This window comes from Osmerus eperlanus, chromosome 9 (genome assembly GCF_963692335.1).
Source record: "Osmerus eperlanus chromosome 9, fOsmEpe2.1, whole genome shotgun sequence".
Taxonomy (NCBI): domain Eukaryota; kingdom Metazoa; phylum Chordata; class Actinopteri; order Osmeriformes; family Osmeridae; genus Osmerus; species Osmerus eperlanus.
In genome coordinates, this window is record NC_085026.1 from 10,513,712 (window position 1) to 10,540,044 (window position 26,333).

General features: G+C 42.7%; 1 protein-coding gene across 2 annotated transcripts; it reads right to left on the reverse strand.

The window, feature by feature from the left end:
- Positions 1-5,675: 5,675 nt before the first annotated feature.
- On the reverse strand, positions 5,676-25,696 carry syne3 (spectrin repeat containing, nuclear envelope family member 3). 2 transcript variants are annotated; one of them, XM_062469731.1, is made up of 19 exons: positions 25,540-25,696; positions 24,089-24,246; positions 23,600-23,772; positions 23,320-23,458; positions 22,886-23,056; positions 21,787-21,942; positions 20,989-21,336; positions 19,688-19,824; positions 19,347-19,521; positions 17,786-17,968; positions 17,441-17,584; positions 16,644-16,778; positions 16,236-16,397; positions 15,662-15,834; positions 14,575-15,460; positions 14,180-14,338; positions 12,858-13,058; positions 12,359-12,400; positions 5,676-9,726 (listed from the first exon to the last, which is right to left on the reverse strand). In XM_062469731.1, exons 2-19 carry the CDS (start codon positions 24,230-24,232, stop codon positions 9,541-9,543), a joined length of 3,714 nt encoding a protein of 1,237 aa, XP_062325715.1. In that variant the 5' UTR covers positions 24,233-24,246; positions 25,540-25,696; the 3' UTR covers positions 5,676-9,540. The 2 variants fall into 2 exon arrangements, with proteins under 2 accessions (XP_062325715.1, XP_062325713.1); XM_062469729.1 differs by having other exon boundaries at positions 5,676-9,729.
- Positions 25,697-26,333: the final 637 nt, after the last annotated feature.

Below are 26,333 nucleotides of genomic sequence, written 5' to 3' on the forward strand. Positions count from 1 at the left end.
AATCTACAGTACCTGTTGATAATTTATGTTGTGACAAGATGAATGAGGAACCTATCAAACCCGAGTTTCTGACCAATTTTTAGATAGATATATAAGATCCTCTATTAGGCTAATTGAGCTTTGTGCCCATTATGTGTGAGTAAAATACAAACTAGCATAACTACTTTTTAGGTCAATTGTTTTTAACAAAGTTTGTGCAAGTATGAGAATGGGAACGATGCTCTTCATATCTTCAACAGTTGTGGCAGAAGGTCAAAAGGTCACGGAAAAATAAACCTAATCAAGACCACAAGCATGTAGCATTGTTTGTATGTTAGCAAGCATGGTGCCAGGGAACATCTGGCTTGTAGTTGGCATTGCTGAAGGGAGTAGGGGCATCAGCAGTGACGGATGGAAGAATCCAAAGATGGAAGGGTGGGGGAGAGTTTCCTGTAAGTTAATGATGGAAATAGAGAGAGAGAGAGCACAATCATACTTACATAAATAGTTAGATCTAATTTAAGTTTGATTCTAGCTCCTCCTCCAAGAGTGAGTGGGGAGACAGAGGTCATTGAGGAGGAACTGAAATTGTACTTAAATTAGATCAAATTATTTATGTAAGTATGGTTGTGTTCTTTCTCCTTTTACATCATTAACTCATCATTACATTTGTTGTTGATGTACATGGACACAAAGCCTGCAGAAGCCAACTCCCTAAACAAATTACACCAACTGGGATTTCCGGCATCTGAAGATAGACGAGAGAGTGTATATCCGATAACGAGGATATCACATTATTTTTTTTCTAGCCCCCCCATCTCTCTCTCTCTCTCTCTCTCTCTCTCTCTCTCTCTCTCTCTCTCTCTCTCTCTCTCTCTCTCTCTCTCTCTCTTTCACACACACACACACACACACACACACATTTGTGATTAAGAGGGGGTCATTGCACCCAAGCTGAGCATCTGAGCATAAGCCATGAGCTGTTGTTGTGTAACCAGGCATCAGAATGAAAGTGATCTCTCCTCCCACACACAGAAATGGATGTGGAATAAACAAAAAGGTAGCTGCAGAAGCTACAGAAATATGCATCAACCAAATTCAATTGCATCTCTATCTAGCCCACGTGAAGCGGTTTCTCTAATTAGTGTTGACAGAAATACAATATTGTTCTTGGTACTACCTGGATAGGTACACACACAACACCATGCTGTGTTATAGGCTAGTAGAAATAATCACAACATATCAAATCTCTGTAGTATTCTGACATGTTAACCTCATCCTTGTCTGGATGGAAATCTAGACACATTCAAGATCACAGGATGATACGGTTTGGAACCACACATCCAATTAGGGATTGTCTGTCTGGAAATGTCATGTTATGATTATGGCCACAGTGTGGACTTTATAGCCTATCAACAGAACAGGAAAAGGGAGTTGGGGTTTGTAGAAAGGAGGGTGGGAGAGATTCTGACTGTTTATTTTAGGTGATAACTGGTGGAAGTCTGGTACAAGTTTGAATGTGTGTTTTTGTCTGTGTTTGTGTAGGCTATATTGAATCTGCTCTCTGTGCATACAAACCAAATCTAGGAGGAAAATTAGTAAACAGAAACTCTTTGCAGTTGAAAAAGTTGAAGAAATCTATGACCTACATAAGAAACTGATAGCAGTGTTATGAAGATGCGTAGGTAAAGAGCACTGCACTAATGGATAATCTGTGTTCACTTTCAGTTGCCTGAGAGAAAATAAACAACTTCACACCAGCCCTCCCTCCCCTCACACAATTCCATCCTCCCCCACATCCCTCCACACACACACAGACAGAACACAGCGTCCATCTCTCCAGTCCATCTGTCGGTGATTGGCTGGGATGTTGGGCTGGAGGTCAGAAGGACAACCACCATCCAGCCAGTGCTACAGAGAACATGCACGTGCCATCTTGGTAAACAGCAGTTGGCCTACACTCAAACTAATGTGCTGTTTCACAGGGACATGTGCAACAAATGCATGACATGCTCGATGGAATGAAAGCACAGATTTAAGACAGTTCTCGTGTCAAGCAACATTAGCAAGCAATCACCGCATTGTCCTGGATATGTGTTCAGCAGTGGGCTGTTCTCCATCTCTGGAGTTTTTAAGTGATTTTTGGTAAAAACATTTAATATTTAATATGAGGATAATATGTGGATTAGCACATAACAGAAACAGATGTGTATGGATTAGTAATATACCCAAAAGAAAAAAATGAATTCATTTCATTGAAATAATGTTGTGTACTCGTTCATATTATCAAAGTTCTAATCTTTTACCTAACATTACATTATACCAGTTAGAATTTGTCTGCTCATCCCATTCTTCCACCAGATGTATTATTGAGCTCTCCTGAAAGCTGTCTTACGGATCAATGAAACCACCCTGAAAAAAAATGCAAATATTTTTGACCGCTTTGTCAGATGGGATGGGAGTCAGATGGCTGAGCGGTGAGGGAATCGGGCTAGTAATCCGAAGGTTGCCAGTTCGATTCCCGGTCATGCCAACTGACGTTGTGTCCTTGGGCAAAGCACTTCACCCTACTTGCCTCGGGGGAATGTCCCTGTACTTACTGTAAGTCGCTCTGGATAAGAGCGTCTGCTAAATGACTAAATGTAAATGTCACATCTTAGCTTCTTATGACAGCATGGGGCACTGGTTCATTCCCCAAAATATCAATTTAACATGTATTAATAACATTTGCAGTTTTTCAGCCTTTTGTTTAGAGAGGATTTGGTATAGGTAAGATGACTAGAGAGTGCTTGGCCACCCCAGGCCCTCGGGCAGTGACAGAAAGAGTGTAAACAAGAGAACCATAAATCTATCAGGACACATTCATGACAGGTCACATTCCACGAAAACTAGCTATGGGGGAAGGGTCTGCAGCCAGCCAAATACACTGGTGTATTGCTTCCCCTATTACACTAGCTTTTCACTTGGGTCTATGGTGTGAGATTGACATAGGACATTCACATTACATCTGTCATAAGGAAACATTTTTTTTTTACAAATCTATGCCTGAAATGTATGCCTGACAGGGAATTTTAGAGAAGGATTCAGTTTTTCCAGCCTGTGAGTACCTCTACTAAACATGGTCATGACATCAGAATTTACGAGGTCATCCCTGATGGGCAACGAACCTGTGATAGTCCAGCACCGCTGCCATGGCAACGCGGTAGCTGCTTAAATATTTACCATTGTGGGTGAGGTATCTGAGAAAGGCTAATTCAGAAGATGGAAGCTGTCAGTGCTAAAGGAAAGGACCCGGGTGTATTGTGAGTTAGGGAAGAGAGCTTTCATTAAGTGTGTGCAGGTTAAGTGGTCACAAGACCAACACAGGTGGAGTGGATGACCTTTGAACCACAGCACTGCATGACAAGCCTTGCAATGCCTGTAAAACCTGATGTTTTAGACTGGAGGATAAAGCACACTTGGTATCATGGATGATAAATATGTATTATATGAAGTGTTAGCATCACAATTTATTTATTTGTGCATCTATTGGGTTAGAGTTGTGGTGGTCATTTGAATTTCATTACTTTTGAGGCTTTCACAAACCATAACTCACCACATAAAACAATGTTTTTGAGAGTATATATATTTTTTTTAGTTGCATACTTTTTGTGTAGACTAAATCCAAAGGTTTTCCCTTGTCAGAAAACATTTGTTCTGACACTGAATACATATATATGGCTAAAGTAGCTGAATAAAAAGGGGATGGTATAGAGGTGTCATCAAAAAGAAAACCTCAGTCTATCTACTCTCTAACGTTGTTTCCGCCATTATCTTTCCCATTAAACACAATAAAACATGCAGACTATCTCTCTCGAAAACCAATTAATTATCCCATAACATCCCCTTCCCTCTTAGTCTCCTTTCTGACCTGCCTGATAAATTAGCCAATTCATAATAAGGTAATATGATCACAGCCCGTTTGCATGCATCCCTCACTTCACTTATTGTACTAAATACCATCTTTCACCAATGTTGACTCTTCCCACTCAAATGAGAATTGGATGAATCTGGTGACAGTAATAACATCAGTGAGGGCTCAGTTCCGGCCAGTACTAGCTGCTCCTCTACCAAAGACTGTAGCCTCCTGTGGACGTCCAGCCAGAGACTGGAGTTTTATGGGGTGTTTTATAGCATGTTATATCCTCTTTATACCTCCTCCCATCTCAGAAATCACAAGATAACATTGGGTAATTTCACAGGAATCAATGGCCAATTGTACAGAGCAGACACAATGATGTACAATGCAATTACAATCCAGCAGAGGAAGAGCGGGTTGAAATGAACTCAAGACTGGTCATGCTTTTATTTGAACATTGATGACTTCTGTTGTGTAGATCGGAGATTTGAGAGACCAGCAATATACTGACAACACCACAGTGAGTCAGAGACTAAATCAGGGGCTTTAAAACATTTAAAGGGATTTAGCTATTAGTGCATTGTGTGTAAACAGTCGGGCATGTTCAGCTATTGCTTGGCAGGGGACATGCTCCATGGTCACATGGTGGATGTGTCATCTGCTGTATGGATGTGTGCTTGTGTATGTATTGTATGTGCATATTACATTATAGCATTCTTTTCCTCTATGGCAGTTGGTGTCAAGATCTGGTGGAAGGGAAATAGAGGATTTTCTACTTCACTGGCAGAGATACGAGCCCAGATTGAGCCTCACTGCTGTTTATGAGAGAAACCATGCCTCTTGGGGAGACACTGCAGAGAGGAGAGTGGGTGGATGGGGATAGGAATCACACACACACACAGAGGGGATGAGGACTGGTGGGATATTGTGCATGTGGGCGATAGGTGAGGAGCAGTGAAGCACACTATCTCTCCCTCTCTTGTACAGTGCAGATATGCAATAGAGGATTAGATCATCTTTCTACTTCAGTGAGGCTATCCACGTTAATTAGGCCATGCAAGTCCTCCTGCACAGAGCAAAGTGTGCCAACATTGTTATCAAATTCAGACAGGTAGGGCACAGGTAGACAGACAAGCACACTCATAAAAATCCTTTTAGTTCCACCCTGTGCATGAAAAAGGCTACACCCCACACTTAAACATTGTTAGCAAATGTGACTGGAACAGTAAGTCAACTGAGGTTCAGAGGTTCAATACTAATACGGTTCGGCCTCTGTTTTCCTATCAGGTAATGTTGTATACAGTAGATGGGTTCTATGTGTGTATCCGATTTGGCGAGCTAATCCCCATCCATTCATAACAGACAGATGTTTGGAGACAGACGTTTGGCCATTAATAGTCTTACTCTGAGCTTGGTCGCACTTACTGGTGCGCTGGTGGCCTACATTACAAATAGATAAATGGTACACCCAGTTGGATGTCATACAACTCCAAATCTTCTGAGGTTAACCTTTAGTGGGGACAACTTTGACGATCCATGTTATATCAGAAATTATTCTGGAAAAACAACAAGACAACTGTTTGTGATTACTGTGTTAACGACACCACATTTCCCCGCCTCAGATAGTAAAATTGTGTAAATATGGGAGGACTTAGGAATTTGGGATTGGTACAGTCAGTCAATGATTTACTAACCAATGACTGTATGAATCAATTAACAGTACTTGTTAACCAAAGAATGGCATGTTAAACCAATAAGTATTTTTTCTTCTTAGTACATTAACGTCTAAACAGGACATGACAAAATGCATTGGTTTAAACTGACTTTTTATACATTGCATATTTATTTGTTGATGGAGTACAATACAAAACTATTGGTTAAATACAAGCTCTGTTGATATATAGTATTTGAAGCATTTCCATGGAGTTCCAAGACCATAATAAAATAGAGTGATTGTACTGTTGTACAAAAGAAAATCCTGCCTGTTTTTTTAAATAGTAATTTTAAAGCCTAACAAGGGTTTGCATAACAAGCTACTCAAGCTAAAGTGTAAAGTCCATTTGGAATATTATTCATTAGTATTTATCAGAGAAATAGTTTTCCTCCATTCACTCTGCTTTGCAGAAAAATCTAGTAAAATGTTCCCACATTCATCCACTTTGCTGCGCTTATCCCAACTCCATCCAGATTCCACGGCGCCATCTTTCCAAAGTAGAACTTCTGTAGGTAATTCAAGTTATTCATATGGATTTCTATTTTTATAGCTACACACAACATTCCAGGCAGTCTATGTATTTAAACCTGCTTTGATTGTAAAGGCATACAAGCATGCAATATCTAATATGGACTAAGCTATGAAGTGGGTTTGGCTATTCATACATAAAATGTTTATTCTGTTGATTGTTCTGTTCTATGTGTTACATTTTGCTTTAAAATCATACATAATCATCTTCAGTACTAGGTTTGCTGAATAAATACATTTCCTACAAGCACTGCATAACTTGGATTAGATAACAGTTACATATAAATGGTGTCCATGGTAAAAATACAAGCCGAACAAGACTGTCCTCTTAGGTATACTACACTGTTTTAAAGAAGTGGTTCACACTTATTGTATTTTCCATCAAAAGTACAATACAAAAATATTGGTTAAATACAAGCTCTGTTGATATATAGTATTTGAAGCATTTCCATGGAGTTCCAAGACCATAATAAAATAGAGTGATTGTACTGTTGTACAAAAGAAAATCCTGCCTGTTTTTTTAAATAGTAATTTTAAAGCCTAACAAGGGTTTGCATAACAAGCTACTCAAGCTAAAGTGTAAAGTCCATTTGGAATATTATTCATTAGTATTTATCAGAGAAATAGTTTTCCTCCATTCACTCTGCTTTGCAGAAAAATCTAGTAAAATGTTCCCACATTCATCCACTTTGCTGCGCTTATCCCAACTCCATCCAGATTCCACGGCGCCATCTTTCCAAAGTAGAACTTCTGTAGGTAATTCAAGTTATTCATATGGATTTCAATTTTTATAGCTACACACAACATTCCAGGCAGTCTATGTATTTAAACCTGCTTTGATTGTAAAGGCATACAAGCATGCAATATCTAATATGGACTAAGCTATGAAGTGGGTTTGGCTATTCATACATAAAATGTTTATTCTGTTGATTGTTCTGTTCTATGTGTTACATTTTGCTTTAAAATCATACATAATCATCTTCAGTACTAGGTTTGCTGAATAAATACATTTCCTACAAGCACTGCATAACTTGGATTAGATAACAGTTACATATAAATGGTGTCCATGGTAAAAATACAAGCCGGACAAGACTGTCCTCTTAGGTATGCTACACTGTTTTAAAGAAGTGGTTCACACTTATTGTATTTTCCATCAAAATGTTCAGTTCATTGTAAAACATGGTGTTGTAGGCGTGGCCCCCATCCTCCCCCCGGCTCCAAAGTGTGCTTTCATGTAACTTTGTAAAATCCCCATCGTCCCAAGCCTCTGGGAACTTCAATCCAATTCAGAACCCCAAACTTTTTGTGGAAGTAACCTCTGCTTCATTTGTAAGAACAAAGACCTCATCTGTATGACACATCCTGAACTGACTAACTGGATTGGGCCTCTGTTGTCATAGTAACATGTGGGGTATTTGGAAGAAAGAAAAGCTCACAGAAGAATGTATTAGAGAGGGGTGGGCAGTGAGAGAGAGACAGAGTGTTTCCAGTCTGTGCTTCGTTCAAAAGTTTGCACAAAAAAGGACATTCTACCATAACAGGAGCTATTTCCATTTTTATAACTCCATGGTATAAAAAAGGGCCCAAGAGAATACTGGCCCCAGAAAATGTAGAGGGCATGGGTGACTGGGTACTTTCCAACTGCTTTTTCAACAGTGAACTGTGCCTAAGAATGCTTACAATGGAGTAAAGAAGAGTACTAGAATAGCACCTTGTCAAAAGCATCATTCAACACACATTCCACCAGTACAAATAAGATGTTGTACTGAAGTGAGATAAAAAAAAAAAAAAAAATCCTTAAAGATCTGTCCAACAAGTTTCGTTTCTTTTTTTTTTTTTTTTTTTTTTACTTGAAAAGAAAATATCATAAACAATTGACCCCATTGAGCCTAGCTATGGCCAGGTCTTAATACTTTCATAGCAAATGAATACACTAAGCTATGCTTTTACAAATATGATTTAAACATTTGATACTTGTTGTTTGAATGTTGGAAGATGATTGTCTTTTTGGGTGCATCAGTGAACAACCCTGCAAGGTATTTGATGAGAGGATATCAGCAGCATCCTCGAGCATCATGTCCGTCAATATTCATTAGTTAGAGAGAAGAGGATTTGGAGTCCTTTAGACAGAAGGTGAAAAGGTGAGGTGTAAAAAAAGAGTGTAAGAAAAAAGATAGAAAGAATAAAGTGCAAATGTGTGTGTGTATCGGCCTAACTGTGTCAGCTCAGAGTGTGAAACAGCTTGAGTCAAAAGGAACAAGTGGAAAGAGCCAAAGACGCCCACACACCAACACTTACTGTACAGACACACACACACACTCTGGTGCTTGCATCAGAAGCCGACAGAGAGTGAGGCATGAAGTTGACCACAAGTGGTCACGCAGAATCTTTTACGCAGTCTATTGTACTCAGTTCCAGTACACTATCCCTGAAACTGAACCCACTGGAGATATAGAAAGCTAGCATTCTGCGAGATAGAGATATCCCTCTTATATGCTGGCGGTCTGCCCTATACTCTAAAGCAAGTGAAGAGATCCATTGCTGTTCTGCTTGAAGAGCAGTAGAGGCTGACTAAAGTATGGTTTGGGTTGTCTGGGTTGATAATCTCTCTCTGAAAAGCTTTATGTGCGTGTCTGCATGTATGTGTATGTAGGTAGATGGCATCATCATTAGCTGTCCTGGTTTATGCAAGGATATGGGATATTGCGATTGCATTTAGTCATTTAGCAGACGCTCTTATCCAGAGCGACTTACAGTAAGTACAGGGACATTCCCCCTGAGGCAAGTAGGATGAAGTTCCTTGCCCAAGGACACAACGTCATTTTGACACAGACGGGATTCGAACTGGCAACCTTCTGATTACTGGCCCGATTCCCTCACCGCTCAGCCACCTGACTCCTGACTCCCTTATCTTCTACTTTAAATAGTGGAAGGTGAGTATTGAGGTCAGGATTAGCGATGGATTGAAGGTTATATATACACAGCATGCCATTTATCTTAGACCCAATAAGCCATTGTTATCAAAAGATCAGGCAGACATTACCGAAGCCCAAGGTCATAGGTCATACTTCCAGGCATCCATGATGGTGGGTAAATTGTATTTGATGAATGCTGAAGCTCTAGTTCTATTGTTCCACTTCTATAAATGGACAGTGTGGTCCAGTGGTTTAAAATAGAAATTGTATCCAAACATGGATTATGGAAGTTGTAGTCCTCATATAGTTACACGAGTAGGTGGAGTAGGTCTGTAATGGCAGAGCTTGTGAGGTGTGACGGGGATTTACGGTCAAATGGGTTGGTGTTGGGAGTTGTAGGCCACGTATAGATGTTGCAGTACGTGTCTGAATGTTGCAGCCCATATATGGATGATGAGTTGTCGTCCAAGTACAGGTAAGTTCATGTGTAGATGTAGGCCTGCTGTCTATGTTGGCGGAGGTCCGTCGTATCGCAGCATGATGTTAAAGGAGCGGGCAAAGTTGTTGGATAGGGAGCAGCTGGCCCCTTCGTCCATGAGGGGCAGGAGGAAGGCCAGGAGGAGAAGCGCCAGCAGCAGGATCTGGAGGGGGAGGGCCACCCTGCACACACGGTACAGCAGACTGGGACTCTTCTGCTGGAGTGACAGAGCCCAGAGAGAGAGGTTGGCACTCACATGTAGTAAACACAAACACATATATTTTACAATAGATGCACTCTACTGCAGATACCCATCATACCCAATGCTGCACGCACACTTTCAGCAGTCACCCACAACACTAAATGCATGTAAGCGGTACAACCAAACATACCAAAAGGCCAAAACAACTGTTCTTTCGTGCTTGAAATTCAGTACAGAAAATGTGGCCAATTACACAAACAGCACACAATTCTCATTTAAAAGATCAGCACATGGTCATAACAAGCAAACAAATATATTTAACTGAAAGCAACATGAGTGAGTGTGTGTGTGCAATTTGCATGTCTCCTAATTTGAAGTACACATACTGTACAGTACTCTCTCTCTCTCTCTCTCTCTCTCTCTCTCTCTCTCTCTCTCTCTCTCTCTCTCTCTCTCTCTCTCTCTCTCTCTCTCTCTCTCTCTCTCTCTCTCTCTCTCTCTCTCTCTCTCTCTCTCTCTCTCTCTCTCTCTCTCTCTCTCTCTCTCTCTCTCTCTCTCTCTCTCTCTCTCTCTCTCTCTCTCTCTCTCTCTCTCTCTCTCTCTCTCTCTCTCTCTCTCATAATTACTAACTGAAATCACATATATGATGTAATAAAGAGATAGAGGGATAACCAAGAAAAAGAGTGAAACAGCAAGAGGAGAGAGCAACAGGGTTCTTTTGAGTGAAACAAACACTCGCCCACTGCCATAACCTTTTTGCCCTCCACATCTCCATTTTACTCATTCCACCAACCGCCTCTTCATCCACCTCTTGCTTAGCTTCAGAGTGAGAGAGGAGGAGGAGGAAGATAAAATGAAAGCCTCTCAACTGAGCTGTGCTCTCTCTACCTCTCCATCCAAACTCCAGAACCACCTCAAACAAAGCAGGTATGAAGCGGGGGATTTATTTGATGGACAAGCGTTAAGCGCCCCTGAATACATAAATCAATCATTTTATGGAGGTGTTAAGTCTGTCAAGCACCAATTATTCCACACTAAACCCTACCCAATGCTTTTAGGTAACACTCTATTAGTGATTGTAGCCTAAAATATTTTAAACAGGAATGCTAAAGATTAATTGTGATGCTTGTGGTGGTGGTGATTATGATAACTGTTGTTATTTTCATGACGTAAATGGCAATGTTTTATGCCTCAATCAATAAAAAATGTATTTGTATTATGTAAATGTTGATTCCAGTGTTTGAGGATTTCAGGACTACTTTCAAATTAAGACAATGGAAGACTGCTGAATGCTACATTTTCATTTTGTTCTATGTTCTTTATCTATACATAAGTGTGTATATGTTTGTGTTGCCATGAGAGTAGTGTGTCACTTACGGGAGGATGTGCTGCAGACAAGTGTGCGTATGAAATGTGTGTGTGTGTGTGTGTTTAAACTGTTAATGACTGGTCTGGCAGTAACAGAAACGGACTGCAGACACCTGAGATGAGAGTTAACCCTCTGATGGGTACTATATGTGGAGCATGGATGACTGAAATTGTGTGGCTGTATATCTGCAAGATTGTCTGGATTTATCCTGCCACTAATAGCAGTTAGAACCATGTGGTAATAACAGTCATTGTTACAGTATGAAGGCACAAGGCATGCTTTGACTCATAAACACAGTCATTACTGCACTGTAGTTTTATCTGTATGCAATCTAGACACAAGAACACAAACTAACGGGAGGACCTCTGTTAAGGAGATATGACATTGACAATAAGACAACATTGCATACTGTATAATCTAGATACAAACTATCAGAAAAACATGACGATCGACAACATGTACCTAGTTTACTGTTTGTAAGTGGCCTAGCTACTGTGTGGACTTCAGACTTTACTCTCCATGTGACCCAACTGTGGGAAGCTCTACGGTATCATCTGGAACCTTAACTGCTGTTTAAATAATGCAGAAAATGTGGGGCAGACATAAGTCATATTTTTAGCCCCTCACTGAACATCTGCTCCAGTCTCAGTCTGCCTGATCGACACAGGAGGCAGTAGAGGACAGGGTGAGAAGGTTGAATCAATACAACCAGTTTCAGGACGGTTTTGTGTATGACTCACAAAATAGTTAAGGTCAGGATTTAGTCTGACAGTTAGGGAGGGTGGACGCGATGACTCATCAACTGGTAACCCCCCCCCCAAAAAAAAGTTGTCAAGACCAAGGGGTTAGTTTACTCAACTTTTAAAACAAGGTGTATCTTAAGGAATGTTGTGTGTGCTGAGTGGTTGCCCTGTGAGCATGTGTGAGAAGACAAGGGGATGAGTGGGGGTATGGTATTTCTTAATCCCCCTCCCAACAGTGCTAAGCAACCGGGCCTCATAATCATCTCAGCGTAGAGACTTGGGGCACGCTTGAGTTGGTGTCAGTCTTGGGTGGTTAAATGAGTGGTTCTCCAACTCAGGAGGCACACGGACCCAAGCTGTTACAACCCAAAAGCTTAATTCTTTTCATTTTGAGTTTTGTACATAAATTTTGACATGTTCCCTGTGTATGATGTTTGTGATGTGGAAACACATTTTTAATCATGTGTTTCATAGTTGTCAAATTGGTACAGTAGAAACAATGGCAAGTCAAAGGGGTGTTTGGTAAAAGTACCTTTCGTATTTTGGTGGTCTCATCTTGTCCTGCTCTGACACCCTGGTGAAATATCAAAACATACAAATTAAATGTAGCCATTCCTCTGTGCTAAACACAAGTGAAGACAACAGTTGTTGGGTTTTAGTGTAACATTGCCATCTTGTGGAGAAAAGAAACAACCACAAGGCGAATGTGGTGTAATATAAATTTCAGTGTTTCCCATAAAACAAATTTCACGCCTGGAGGTACGCACCGAAAAACCCTAGACAGACGAGGCACATGGGATGGCAGGTTGACATATTTTACAAAAGAGTTGGGTGAAAACTGTTTCAAGTTTTGAATGTTTTAATCCTATTTAACTATGATATGGGTTAACATATCCCAGTACTAAATGTAATGTTTAATAGTATGTTTAAATATACCCTGCCAATGCTTGAGATCATACACTCTACATCTGTGCCTCAGAATGCTCTTTAACTCTGTTGGGCATCCCTGTCAACTAAAAAACAGCTCTCACCTTGACACTGAGGTGAGTCTTAAGGTCTCCCACATCCTTCAGTTTGGACTTGTAGAGCATCCAGCGATACCTAAGCTCCTCCAGACCCATATCATCAACCCCAGGCTCTGATTTGGTCCTGACCCCTGAACCAGGACGCTGGCCCACCTGCAGAAGGCTCTGGAACTGCTCCTGACCCCAGCCCACACCTGACCGCAAGGCCTTTGGAGGGAGTGAGAAAAAGAGAGATACATGGATGGAAGGGAGAAGAGGGGAGAGGGATGGAGAAAGAGTGATACAGAGGGAAGTAAAAAGGAAAGAAAAAAGATGAGGGAGAGAGGGGGAGGTCACAGTCAAACAAAAGAGGGAAAGAGAGGAGATCAGGGTGGAAGAAAGGAAGCGAGAATAGGATATGCAGTGTTAGAGGAAGAGAAACATGGAAGAAGATGAAAGAGAGAGAGAGACAAGACCACATTTTGAACAAAGGGCTCAAAATGAACTGTTTACAATATCCTTCCATGTATTATTCCCATTGTGGCAAATCATATTTCTTTCATGCATGAACAATCAAGCTCAGCCAAGGCTTAGATCAATAAATCGTAGCATATGCTTCAAGGGATAAGCTAGTATCCATAACAAAACAGAACTGCATCCAACACCAAAACACTAAGCATCAGTGACTTTGTGTACTGTTTAGCTTGCAAGTACACCTGATATTAACTACAGACCACCTGTCTCTTAAATCCTCATAAAAATGTATCTCCATTGAAACAAAATGACTAAATGTAAACAGGGCTTAGTCTTCAGGGGTCATTGACAATGTCTGACTCATTCAAACAACTCAATCCCCACACAATCCCTCTCTCCATTGACTGAAGTGTCTTTTTATTACTTTATGGAGGCGGGTGTTTGCAGTTTCCCAAACCTGAGACTTGCATCCCTTGTGCAAACATCAACTGTTTGACCTTGTCTACAGAGTTTAACTTAGTCGATTGGTTACCAGCCTCAAACTTTTTTGGGGCAGAACTTGTTTTAGAGTTGCAACAGTGGCAGCTGGAAGCTTTGGTGCAGTTTAGGCCAGCCTAAAGCTATAATTCAGACTTCTTAAGAAGTTCTTGGGTCGTTAATCTTAGTTAACCTTGAGCGACACATCTTTTTTTATCATCCACAATATACTGAAGATCAGTTCCAAAGCTTAAATAAATCAATGCAGAACTTTTAGTGTATTTAAAAGTATATTTTTCACTATTCTTTTTGTGGCTTTTTTGAAATGACCAAATAACTGTAGAACTTCATTTACCCTGTCACGTAGACAACACTGGAAGAGAAAACAACATACCAACCTTGAGTGTGTCCTGTCTGATCTTGAGTTCCTTGCTGCTGAGCGACCCCCTGGTGTTGAGTATTCCTGAAAGGACTTCATTCTCTCTGAGTAGCCAGGCCTCAAACTCCCCTCTGCTCTCCTCATACTCAGCTGTGCTCAAGGCCTGCCCCGGGCTCCCCTGTAGGACCCCACCAGTAACAGCATTAGCTCGGCAACAGAAAGGGAACTTTAAAGTCTCAGAGTTACTTTGGCTTCACGAGGACAGCCTAGTTTTACAAGAAAGTAAAAGACGAGAGAGAGAGGTTCCTAACGGATCAGCGTGTTTGCTGGTGTCATGAAAAACATTTAAAAAAGTAAAAGAAGTAAAAACGGTAAATCAAAGAAACACTCAAGACATCCGTGGAGGGGCCTCACCTCTACATGCTGCGTGGCTCCCACGTCACGTGTCGTCGTTGCAGAGTTTCGGAGAGACAATGGGGTCAACCCCGAGGCCTTTCCAACAGAGGTGAAGGCCCCTCCCTCTCCCAAGCGCTCGCCTTCGCTTCTCCCCACCTCATCTTCTCCTTGGATCCCATGTCTGCTGCTCTTTCTGCTACCGTGACCGTAACCGGCGCGCACAGACGCCGCTTGTGTTTCGACCGTGTCTCGGGATCGCTGTTCGTCCACCCATTCCTCAGTTCTATCACTGGACATGGGAAGCCCCAAACCCCCGCTGGTCTGGGGGCTTCTACCTCTTCTGAGGGTCAGAGACCCCCCCAGTGTCTCTCTATCTTGCCCTGTGAGGTGGGTCCCTCCCCAAGAGTCAACCTCCTCTACTCCGGGGCCCTGTCTGCCCCTCTCCCCCTCCTTCCCTCTCCCAGTATGCCCACCCCCACTCCCCGCTCTTTGGCTAGCCTCATCTTGTAATCTGGATGGAGTTTGATTGAAAGTGCCCAGTTTTCTCACTTGCATCGGTGAACTGCCCATAGCTCCCATGTTACTCTCTTCAAACCCACCCTGGACCCACACGCCCTGACCTCTACCCACCCCTCTTTGACCTGCCACAAAATTATCTTCTTGCCTTTCCTCCATCCTACCCCCTAGCTCAGGCCCAGTTTTCTCGCAAGCCCACACACTGGGGCCCTGTTCTGGGGTGCCCTCTGGCTGTCCCTGTCTCTGACTGTTGGAGCTTTTGGAGGCCATGAGCTGGCTCCCTCCCTCCCTGCACAGAAGCTTGTTGTCTGTGCTGGTGTGGTCACCACTATGCCCTCTAACCCTCTCGTTATGGAGGTCTGAGTTGGAACTGTGGCTATTCAGCAGCCTAACAAATGGAACAAAGAAACAGTGGAAGATTTTTAGTCAATGACTCCCATCAAAAACCACTGAGCTGAAGTTTAGGACTTAAACCAGATCTACGGAAATTACATTTAAGATGAGGCTACTCAAAAAGACAGAGATGCACTCATACATCTATCTGAAGCAGGATACCTGTGCGTGTTCTGGGCCATGGTTCTAACAGTACCTGTAGAGGTTGAGGCTGAGATCGTGGAGGGCCATCCAGGACTCTCGCAGGCGCCTCATGTCGCTGAGGATGTGCACCCTGCCCTGCTCAGAGGTTCTCTCTAGTACCCCTTGGCCCTGCGCCTCAATCTGGTGGAGCTGCAGCTCCTTCTCTGGAAACTCACCCAGCGCCCTCTGCAGGAACAAAAGGGAAATTGACAGAAGCCATAGACAACAATACATTTTTGAATGAGCGAAATGAGAATACAGAGAGGAAATTGACTGAAACACAAGCATGCCAACAGCACAAATAACATATATATATTTAACTACTGTGTCTTCCTAGTGTAACAGGGGTAGTCGTCGCGCTATTCGTCAGTCACTTAAACCCAATCTTTACTCGCACCAGACTTCAGACATTGGCAACCCAAATACTCCCCAGTTACGCTGGCGTGGGTGGACTGTACTGAGGAGGACCGAGTTTGACCAGTTCACCTCGGCTACACGAGCATGTAGTTACTACACTATGATCACTGTGTTTTAGGAGATACAGAACAGGACACCGGTCGTACTTGCTAATGCAGTGCGCTACCTACCTGGGCCTCCTGCTCTCTGTTGTCCACGCTCCACTCCCCAGACGGGCTCTGGTAGGACTCCAGCTTCTGCCTCATGATCATCAGCCACTTCTCCACATTCAGGAGGCTCTCGTGGAAGGTCTCGTGCTCAGCGATGCTCTCCTCGCTGTCTTTCACCCTCACCTGACGCACAGCCAATGACGACCAATGTATGTAGAACATATAGAACCATGAACATGAGCACACAAGGACGTGTACACACAAGGTGAACACATATATATATAAATATATATACACTCTAACTAAACTAAACAATCACAACCCTCACCCATCCATTCATCAACACTCCTACATACAAAAACAACATCCCACCCACCACGCACACACACACGCACACACACACACACACCTCCCTTCTCTCTATCTTACCCTGACAGTCTTGTACAGGAGCTTCCAGTCCCCATAGAGCCTCTCGTACTGGGCACTGTTGGTTTGGCTGCTGGACACCAGAGTCTCCAGGGCCATGATGTGGGCTTCACAGTCCTCCAGGTCCTTTTTGACCACCTGGGAACACATCGAGAAATAGCAACATTCAGCTGCTCATATGATAAAAGTTGTTCCAACAAAAAACGTTTCATTAGCATTCAGACAGCAAGAGAGAAAGAAAGACTTTCATCACTTCCTGTCTTGATTCAGGTGGTATGAGTGTGTGAGGATACCATTTCCTGGTTATTTACCACTGCAGCTTTGAACAACAGAATGAGTCCAGGGTTTGTGGGTGACCTCTATTAGCCAGAGTATGAGGCTAGCCTAAGGACATCATTAGCCAACTAGTCTGAGACAGTCATGTTCTCTGACGTGACTCGCATTGCAATTACTCTGGACGAAGTATCCTGCCATGTGGTGTGACAGATAACTAAACACAAGATGGATTCCCTCTGCTTTGAACCACACCTAAAGTACCCACCATCGATCGCGTGGTATGGCAACAATTTTATGAAACCTTATGCTACTACACATGACTCCTTGATAGATAGCTAGTAGGTTGATATTCAATTGACTTTTATTTGTGTGTTGGAAAGCAATTATACTGATAGAGAGATATTACATTTCTATGTATTGTAGATTCATAATAGGAAGGCTCAGTCCCTATGGGGATACTACAGTGTCTATTAGACAGCATTTGAGCGATGGCATGGCTGCCAGGGTATGGTAAACAAACATACCCTAAGCTGGTCTGACTGGCTCTTTTTAGCCAGTATATCTGGCTGGAAGCTGTCAGCTGCTACCAGCCGGTCTCTCAGAGGAGTCAGCTTCTTGCGGATTGACTCGTAGGCATCCCCAAAATCCTTGGTTCTGGATATCAAACCCTAGAGAGGGGACAAGAGGATAGTGCAGATTGAAGAAATTAAATAGTTTGCTATGCAAGTTTACTTTCATAATTTGGGAAAATAAGCAAAATGTGTCAAGATAAAGGTAAACTGATCCCAGTCAATACTCTGCGGATCCGGCAAATAAGTCTATTTGGAGTTAACCAAAGCAAACAACTGCACAAACTCGCTCCTCCCCACCTGCAGCCGGCTCTTCCTCTGCAGCAGCTGGCTGTGCAGTATCTCTCGGTTCCTCATGGCACCACCAAGCTCATCCAGCAACCCCTCTGCCCCCTCCTGGCCCAACACAGAGGTCAGAAGCTCCGTCTTCACTTGCAACAAGCTCAGACGCTCCTGCAGCTGCAGGCTCGGCTTCAGGAGCCGCTGGAGAGGGAGAGGGGAGAGATGGGGTAAGATGGGGAGCGGAGATGGTAAGATGGGGAGAGAGTGAAGGGGGGGGGGTTAAAGTGAGAGTGCAACACAGGGAGATGTGTGTGTGTGTGGAGGGGTTGAGGAGGGTATGATAGTGATGGGGAGGGGGAGAGTGGAATGGGTTCTGTGGGAGAAAGGACAAGATGGAGATTTTGTGAAAGAGGGACAGAATGACAGTTGAAATGACAGAGAAAGAGAACTGGATAGGGAAGAGGAGAGGTGGAATGAGAGAGAGAAAGGGAGAGAAGAGGGTGAAACAGGACTGTATCAGTGTGGAGGAAAATGATGGTAAACGAGTTGGAGGCCACATAAAAAAGAAGAAAAGAGGTGTAGAGGGAGACGTAGTTTGAAAAGAGGGAAGAGAAGGAAGTACAGACTGTGGTGGTGTGGGTGTGAAGGGGAACGGAGTGAGACGAGAGAGGCATTAAGTACAGGAGATGTAAAGATGAGTGTCAAAGAAGAAAATGGAAAGTACGAGAGAAGGAGTTTCAAAAGAAGAAGAGTCAGAAAGTAGAGAAACCTAGAATAGAGAGTTTAATCACAACTGTTGAGTGGCAAAGGAAAGGAGAATAAAGAGAGATAACTAAGAGGAAATCCCCCCCCCAAAAAAAACTAATTATAAAAAGCAAAATCAGACACAGAAAAGGAGGCAGAAGTTAGATGATAAAAGGTCAGATGAGGAGAAAGTAACAAAACGAGAAGGAGGAACAAAAACAGAGAAAAAGAAATAACGAGCAACCACACCACAGATGACTGTTGTGGGGAGAAAAAAAGGGCCTTAAGCCTTTTAAACCATCACATATTCTTTTTGTCAACAGTGTGCCAGGGATTTATTCAACCACCTGTATTTGCATAACAGCACACCAAACTCAGTAGGGAAAAGGGCAAGTCATTTTTGTGGGATAAATTAAATTTTCTTAGCACAGTAGCCTGCTGTATGTAGGTCTGATTTGATTTCCCTAGCTTACCTAATATCCCTGTGACGCTCTGGTTAGATTGTCTGTTGCTCTACCAGTTAATGGGTTAGTTATTTCCCTTACAGTTCTAGAGAGCTGCAGAGATTTAAAGTTTCATGTCTTTCATGTCTATAATTGGTTGCCGGATGGATGGTTGTCTTTTTCTTTTGAACAATGCTAACAAGACAGCCATTCCTTTCCTTGACTCCTATTCCTCACTGAAAGTACTTTTTTATTTTATATTTTCTTAGATAGAATGTGTCCTCAGCTGCATGCATTCAGTGCAGATGAAAGAACAAATTCAATAATGTATAATATAATTATATTAAAACAACTGAGTGCAGAACCTTGCACATTTAGAGGGTGCTCCTCACCTCAATGTCCTGCACCAGCCGTGCGATGTGGGAAAACTCTGACACTTCATTGGAAGCTTCTAGAACCTGAGACACCCTCTGGCTCCACTGTGAGAAGACATGCAGGGGGTCCTGCAGCACCTGCCTCAGCCCTGCTTCTGCCTCCGAACACAGCTTCCCCGCCCGGCACTTCACACTGGAACCCAGAGGTGAAGGACATTTGTTGGCCTTGTCTGATTAACACCAAATAACAACAATCTTGGAGAATAAAAGAAAAGAACAGTTCCATTTAATTTGTTTGCCACAGAGGGAACAGGGACATCTTTAGAGTATTAAGATGCATCCCAAGTGTGTATACTCACCTCTGATGTTCCTTGACTGCAGCCAGCACGTCATCTGAGAGGTGCCGGGAATCTTGGGAGAAGCAGAAGAGTTCTTTGAGCTGGGTCTTGAGGTGTTCCACCTGGGATTCCTCAGCCACAAGAGCATTCCGAACATTCTAAGAAGAAAAAAAGAAAAAATTGGATTCATCAGTCAGATAAGTATGTAGAATGATTACTCCAAAGTATTAATTTATATTCATTTTATTTATTTATTTATGATATGCTTTTAAGCAACACACAAACAGTACATGTACAGCAGAAGAGCACAGTTCTAACAACACAGTTCAGTCATCTGAAGTTGTATTACATTGATGTTGACAGTTGGAAAAGTAAATGAATAACTTGAAAAATGTCACAAGACAAACATTCAAACTGGTATTTATTGAAATAGTCAAGATCATGATACACCTCTAGCAATTATTTTTTTAACTTATGAGTTATAAACAAAATATGCAGACCAGTGGTTAGTTGGGTGTTGATATATATTTGTGGTGAACTATGTTTTTGTCACACCCTTCCTTGTACCAGTCTAGTTATAAAACTGATATTTGTTCCTTAGAAACCTTTTCATACAAATTGTCCTCAATACACAGCTCTTAACTGCTCTACAAAAACACAGGACTGGTGATAGCAACATGATATATACATACGCATTACCATTGCATATGCATTAACATATGCATTAACATACGTACAATATTTGGGACTGGAGCATAAAAGGGATAAATGATATCTGATAATTATGATGTACCTTCAGACTCTGACAACCTGCCACGCATAGTAGTCTTATCACCATCACACCCCTTTCAGGCATGTTGCCTGTGGCAAATTCCAGAAGAGTAATACTTAGACTAACCACTTAAAAACAGGTCTAGCACAGTCCCTATGCACTGGCGTGAAGGACACTGGGTGTGAAGGCAAGTAAGTAGAGGTAAAAAGAGTGCTCATTATTGCTTTTACTGCTATTATTATATTATTGAGGGAGTGAAAGTAACAGGGAGGTTACTAGGTGCTTAGAAGAACGGAGAGGGGGCTTGAGAAGAAATACTGAAAGAGGAAGAAGGAAAAGGGAGGGAGAGGGAGGTGGCAACATGTTTTATGTGGCAAACCCTTGGTAGTAAGGGACGGGGTTTGATAAGGAACGCACTTAGAGGAAAATAAACAAACAGAGGGAGTACAGAGGAAATAATTGAGAGTGAAGAAAAAGGAATGCTGAACCTGACTTGCATAGATTTCTCTAATCTTGGCAAAGACGGACAGGTTTAGGAACATAGACTTACTGTGTACTTCCTCCACTGTACCACCATCTGTTCCTCCGTCCTCTCTCCTGCCTCTCTTCCCTCTAGCTCTCTGCCAAGCCCCTGGAGCTGGGCCCTGAGCTGTGCAATGTCCTTCCCCAGCCTCTGACACCGGGCCAGGTACTGGCTCTGAGAGTCCAGGCTAAACCTCAGGCCCTCACCGGCCTCGTACAGCCCCTGCCTCAGCCTCTGCCAGCCCAGCCGCAGCTCCTCCGCCTCCTCCACTACCACCTCCGCCCCTGCTGGAGAAGTGTGGGAGTGCACGGCCTCTGCCAGGCCTTCGATGTGCTGCAGGGTCTTCTCCTCACTGGCCACACTGTCGTCCAGTGTCTGGGAATGAGAACGGAGAGCAGAAGGGGAAGGGGAGAGGACAGGGAGAGAAATTTAGAGAGGAGAGGGGAAAGAAGAAAGTATGTAGGGGGGAGAAAGCAGCAGAGGAGAGGGGGAAAGGGAGTGGATATGAGGGGGGGGGGAACAGACAGAGGTTCGATTCTTGTTATATGAGCAGATATGAGACCGTAAATTAGTTGAAGGACCGCAGTCACAGGACCTTCAATAACATCTCATCTGAGACAACTTCTTGTACTTTCCATGAACTACGAACTGTTTCGTATTTTTGTAAAAGACCCACTCAGAATTGATAAATACCTGTTTTGATATTTGCTTGCGTCTTTCCCCCTCACTAGTCAAGAGCTATATTGTCTGGAGGGAAAACTAATCTTAGATTGGTGAGTCCTAGCGTAAAGAGACACATCTACCTGTACTTGTATACATGCTCACCTGTAGGGCTTTCAGCCTGTTCTCTGGCGGGCCCTCCCTCTCCATGAGGACGCTGAGTTCCCCTGTCTTGGACACCAGCCACGACTGGAACTTCAACACGGAGTTCTGGTACATCTGGTGCTCTTCAGCCATCTTCTGAAGCAACGCTAGACGCTCCTGCCAATGACCGGGGTTGTGAAAATCAGGATGGAGCTGGGTGAAGACAGGTCTGGTCTAACTGTTATTTCGAAACACAATTGAGAATCAAGACAAGCTTTATATATGTGCTTTTGAGTCTGTTCTATTCTAAAACGTCTCTTTGTACCTCAATTGGAATTCATCCAACCGAATCCAATGACCAATGCTTAATAAGCAGCTCTGAATAGTGTAATTATATCTAACAAGACTACATAAATTTTATCAAAAGTAATTTGATTAAAAAAGCTACAAGGACTCTCAGCTACAGCACCGTGATCTCAATACTTGAGCCATGTCAAAAAGCTATTTTTTCCATAGAGCGTGTTACACATGGACGTGCTGCTTCAGCATAAGTACAAGCCTTAGGAGGAGCTCCCCGTTGAGCACCCCTAACCCACATGAAACACGCAACATGAATCATCTGTGTACTTTCTCCCTTTGGACGAGTTGCATGGCGCAGCCGATAGCAAGGCATGTTCAAACGAGCGAACATCACAGAGACTCTTAGAAATAGTGTGGAGTCTTGCACTGCATGATGTCATGAGATGTTTCAAAAGGGTACATGGTGTTTCAAAGAGGAATATGAAAAAGACAACCAGGAACAATGTCTTGGTTGTCTGAGGAAAGAAGGAAGTACCCAAAACACGACAGCGCAAATGAAGAAGTAGATTTTAAAGCTTCCCTTCTGGATATAATCAAATGTTTTTCACTTTTGACACTGTGCTTTATAAACAGTGAGAGTGCATACCAAGATTTTGTTGATGCAATCTTCAAATTAGATACAGAATTACTGAGAGTAATAGAACTGTCAATCCATTCCTGAGTGCACCAACTCATCTGTATTGCATTATTTTACACACTCTTAAACATACACATACCCTCACATGCACAATCAATGAAACACACACAACCACATGCACACCTCTGACTGGTCCCTGATGTTGTTGTAGGCCTCCTGAAGACTTTCCTGGGCCTGGGGGTCCACACTGGGGTCCTGGGTGCGGTTGTGCAGGGCAGCAGCCTCATCCAGCAGCCTCTCCAGGAGCGGGGCCTGGGCCTGGACATCGCTCACTATCACCCTCAGGTGGTCCACCTGAAACAGGGATGGGACTAACTCAGTGGATCAGCATTTTACAGTGGATCCAGAAATCCCAGGTTCAAATCACCCCTCCCCCCCCGATGTTACTTTGGAGAAAAAAGCCTCTTTATAAAAAATATATTCATTATCCAAAGCAACGTACAGAGCGGGACTTGAACCTGCCACTTCTAGATCGACAGTCAAATGCTCTACCATTGAGCAACCCCATCCTTCATTCACATTCTATCCAATTTCAGCCAGCATGGAAAGTAACACACCTGCCACAGCTTCTCCTTCACGCCCAGCTGAAGCTCTGCCTCTGCATCTACAGTCCGCCGTAGCTTGGCTAGCCACAGCTCAAACTCCTCGTAGGCCTTCAAGTACTCACTCCAATGCAGCCACACCCACTCTATTCGACTGAAGAAGAGGAAGATGAGGCGAGTTCATATAAAAGCAAAGAAAATGTGACTATCATTTTGGGGTGAGTGTGTGTGTGTGTGCCTGTGTGTGCGAGGGAGGGTATGTGTAGATATGGGATTCATAGGAGTGACATGCTACCTGTGACAGTGAATGATGTAAGTGCAGGTGTCCTCCCATAATGCTTTGAGGTCCTTCAGTTTGGTGTGGGTCTGGTTCCTCGTCTCCTCATCTCCATTCTGCAACAGAACCTCAGCGGCCACTAAAACCATGTCCATCTTCACTCGACCATCATGCTCTGACTCGTGGATTTTCTGTCAGACAAAAAACATTCAATATGAGCATTAATAACATCATGTTATTTTAATGACGTAATCTTTCATAGCATACCCAGGGGTTGTTAGTAGTATTGTGAGAATATAAAATAATACGTTCATAAGCAAGAATCGGAAGTTATATTTCCATTGTACAACACACCAATTTCTCAGATTCTCAATGGACAGTCATGCACCCTTACATTGTCTAAAACTGTTCTCCAGTGCCACATGTTAGGCCCTCTTTCTCTATGTGGGAGGGTGGGTGTCAAAGGTGAGACAAAAGGCAGTTCATCGCCTGGGGTGGGTCCCTCACCTCAGTCTCTCGCAGGCGGGCCTCCAGGGCTGCTCGGGGGCCCTGAGTGTTGTCGTTGGTGCGGAGCCTCTCCTGGATGGCCTGCATCCAGCACAGGGCTGCTTCCAGGCTCTCACTAAACTCCCGCTGCTCTTGCTGAGTCATGAGGGGATACACGTCTTGGGAGGACGAGGAGGAAGAGGTATGCATTTATAGTAACATTATTACAGTGGCACAGTAAAACATCTTCTAGTAAAGTCCCTTCAAAGAAATTGTGCAAACCTTTGCATAGTAAATGTGGCATGTTCTATCCCATATTTGGAGGAATATCACAGAAAGGTCTCCTGCATACGTTCAGTATTGCACAACACAATGTTTCTTTACAGAACTGTGCATAGCTAGGCATTGTTGATGAGTATGTGAGCCGAAAGTTAAACACCCTCTCTGAAATACCTGCAGGTGCAGAGCAACTGACAATATTACAATGTACCTCTTCTAACCTTATAGTATTGGAAAAGTGGCATCAGAAGTTCTGATCAAAGGAAACTAACTTCACATTCAGATTATATTTATACAGCAGAGTGCAGTGGACAAGGGGACATTTAGTTAACAACATTGGTAATACTCCATTCTTATTCTGAGGAGATCTTGAGAAAGGGAACAAAACTGTAGGATGAGTCATCACAAGGTCAATTAAAAATAAGGAAGATGAAGCCATAAAAGCAAGGAGAGCCATGAAGGCCAAAGCTGTAGCGTTTTCTCCACAGGAAAAAGAAAAACTAGTTAGAATGAGCCCTCTTCCTGAGTGAGTCATTTCTCCCACCACAAGATCAGAACCACATCTCCATCAACAGTACCCACAAGTTTTCCATTAAAGCACATTGGTGTGCTTCTAAAAAACGGTATTGGTCTGATTATACAGGGAGTTGCCAGCTGAACTAAGACACAGTTGTGCTACTTACAACTACGTAGCACAACTCAAAAGTGTATTCTGAGCAACTTGTACGCCCCTCCCCTCCCCGCCATCTGTTTGAGAGCTATAAACGTAAATAGACTTACAACACGGCAAATGATACATTTCACACACAGTCGCCAAATTGTATCATTGTCGTGAGAAGTCGTTCCCAGTGCTTAATGTTGACTTTCGTTGAAGATTGCACATAAACATAACTGATTTTCAATTATTCAAATAACTTCAACGGTACATTTAGACACGACCAAAACAATAATAAGATCAAATGTATTCCAGACCCTACATAAGATAACATTATTAAATATTTTATTTTGCGATTGTACGCGTTCAGGTGTCATCTATTCAATAGCAATTTTATTACTGCAAAGGAGACTGAAGTTTACCATTGCATATTTGCGGAAGAATTAGCCATCCGTTTTATGGCTGCACACTAATACCGATCACCAAAAAGAGATAGACTGGTCTGGTAGCGCTGTAAATGATTGTACAAACAACTTACCGATAACCTCGCATGTAGTGAATGTAGAAATTGGCGTGCCGAAATAACGTCCCGATATGCCTTGTAAACTTGTAGCGCAGGAAGTAAAGACACAGGCCCGACAGTGGCATTGAATATACTAGCCGACCAGATTGAACCAGACGAGAGCAACAAATCCGCAGAGCAACTGATAATCGTGAAGGGTGTACGCGCTCTACGTCAAGAATTCAAACCGAAGGCGCGTCCCAAGAACAGTGAATAAACGTGCATTGATTGACAGCGCAATGTGCACCGAAGATTAAAATACGCTTCACAGGCAAAAGTTGAGTGGGGGTTGTGGTTTAGCCTACTACATTTCAGACAGGCTTCTGTATGGCAAAACTGGATGTTCTTCTCCATTACAAATCAAGATTAATTTAAGAAATCAGCAGTAGCACATAAATAATGTATTATGATCAATGAGGATTTAGAGGCTAATATTAATTCATAAATAACTATATAAAAACATACGTTATGTTATTTATTTATGTGAAAGCATATGCTATGAAACTATGAAAGGATACAGATAAAAACATATTTCATCCATTATATTTTTATTGTTGATCACCTAATTTTACACAAATACATTCTTTGATGTTTCAGCATCAACTGTATGGGCGATAGCTGCATGAATTGAAGGAAACTTTTACCACAGTGACTGTGTCAAAATGGAGTGGTTTAAGTGCTATCCACACACCATGTTTATTACATTTTCTATTACTGTAAGTATAGTTGCATTAAATTAATGAATACAGCTTTGCATGTGCACACAGAAA

Bases quoted from the DNA above. Each gene is read 5' to 3' on its own strand.
- syne3 (XM_062469729.1), bottom strand. From the start codon at position 24,232: ATGACTCAGCAAGAGCAGCGGGAGTTTAGTGAGAGCCTGGAAGCAGCC. The intron at 19,825-20,988 runs GTAAGTCTATGT...TTTTCTTCTTAG, and splicing joins TACAGTGGAGGAAGTACACA to AATGTTCGGAATGCTCTTGT. The intron at 14,339-14,574 runs GTGAGGCCCCTC...GGGGTCCTACAG, and splicing joins GAGCCACGCAGCATGTAGAG to GGGAGCCCGGGGCAGGCCTT.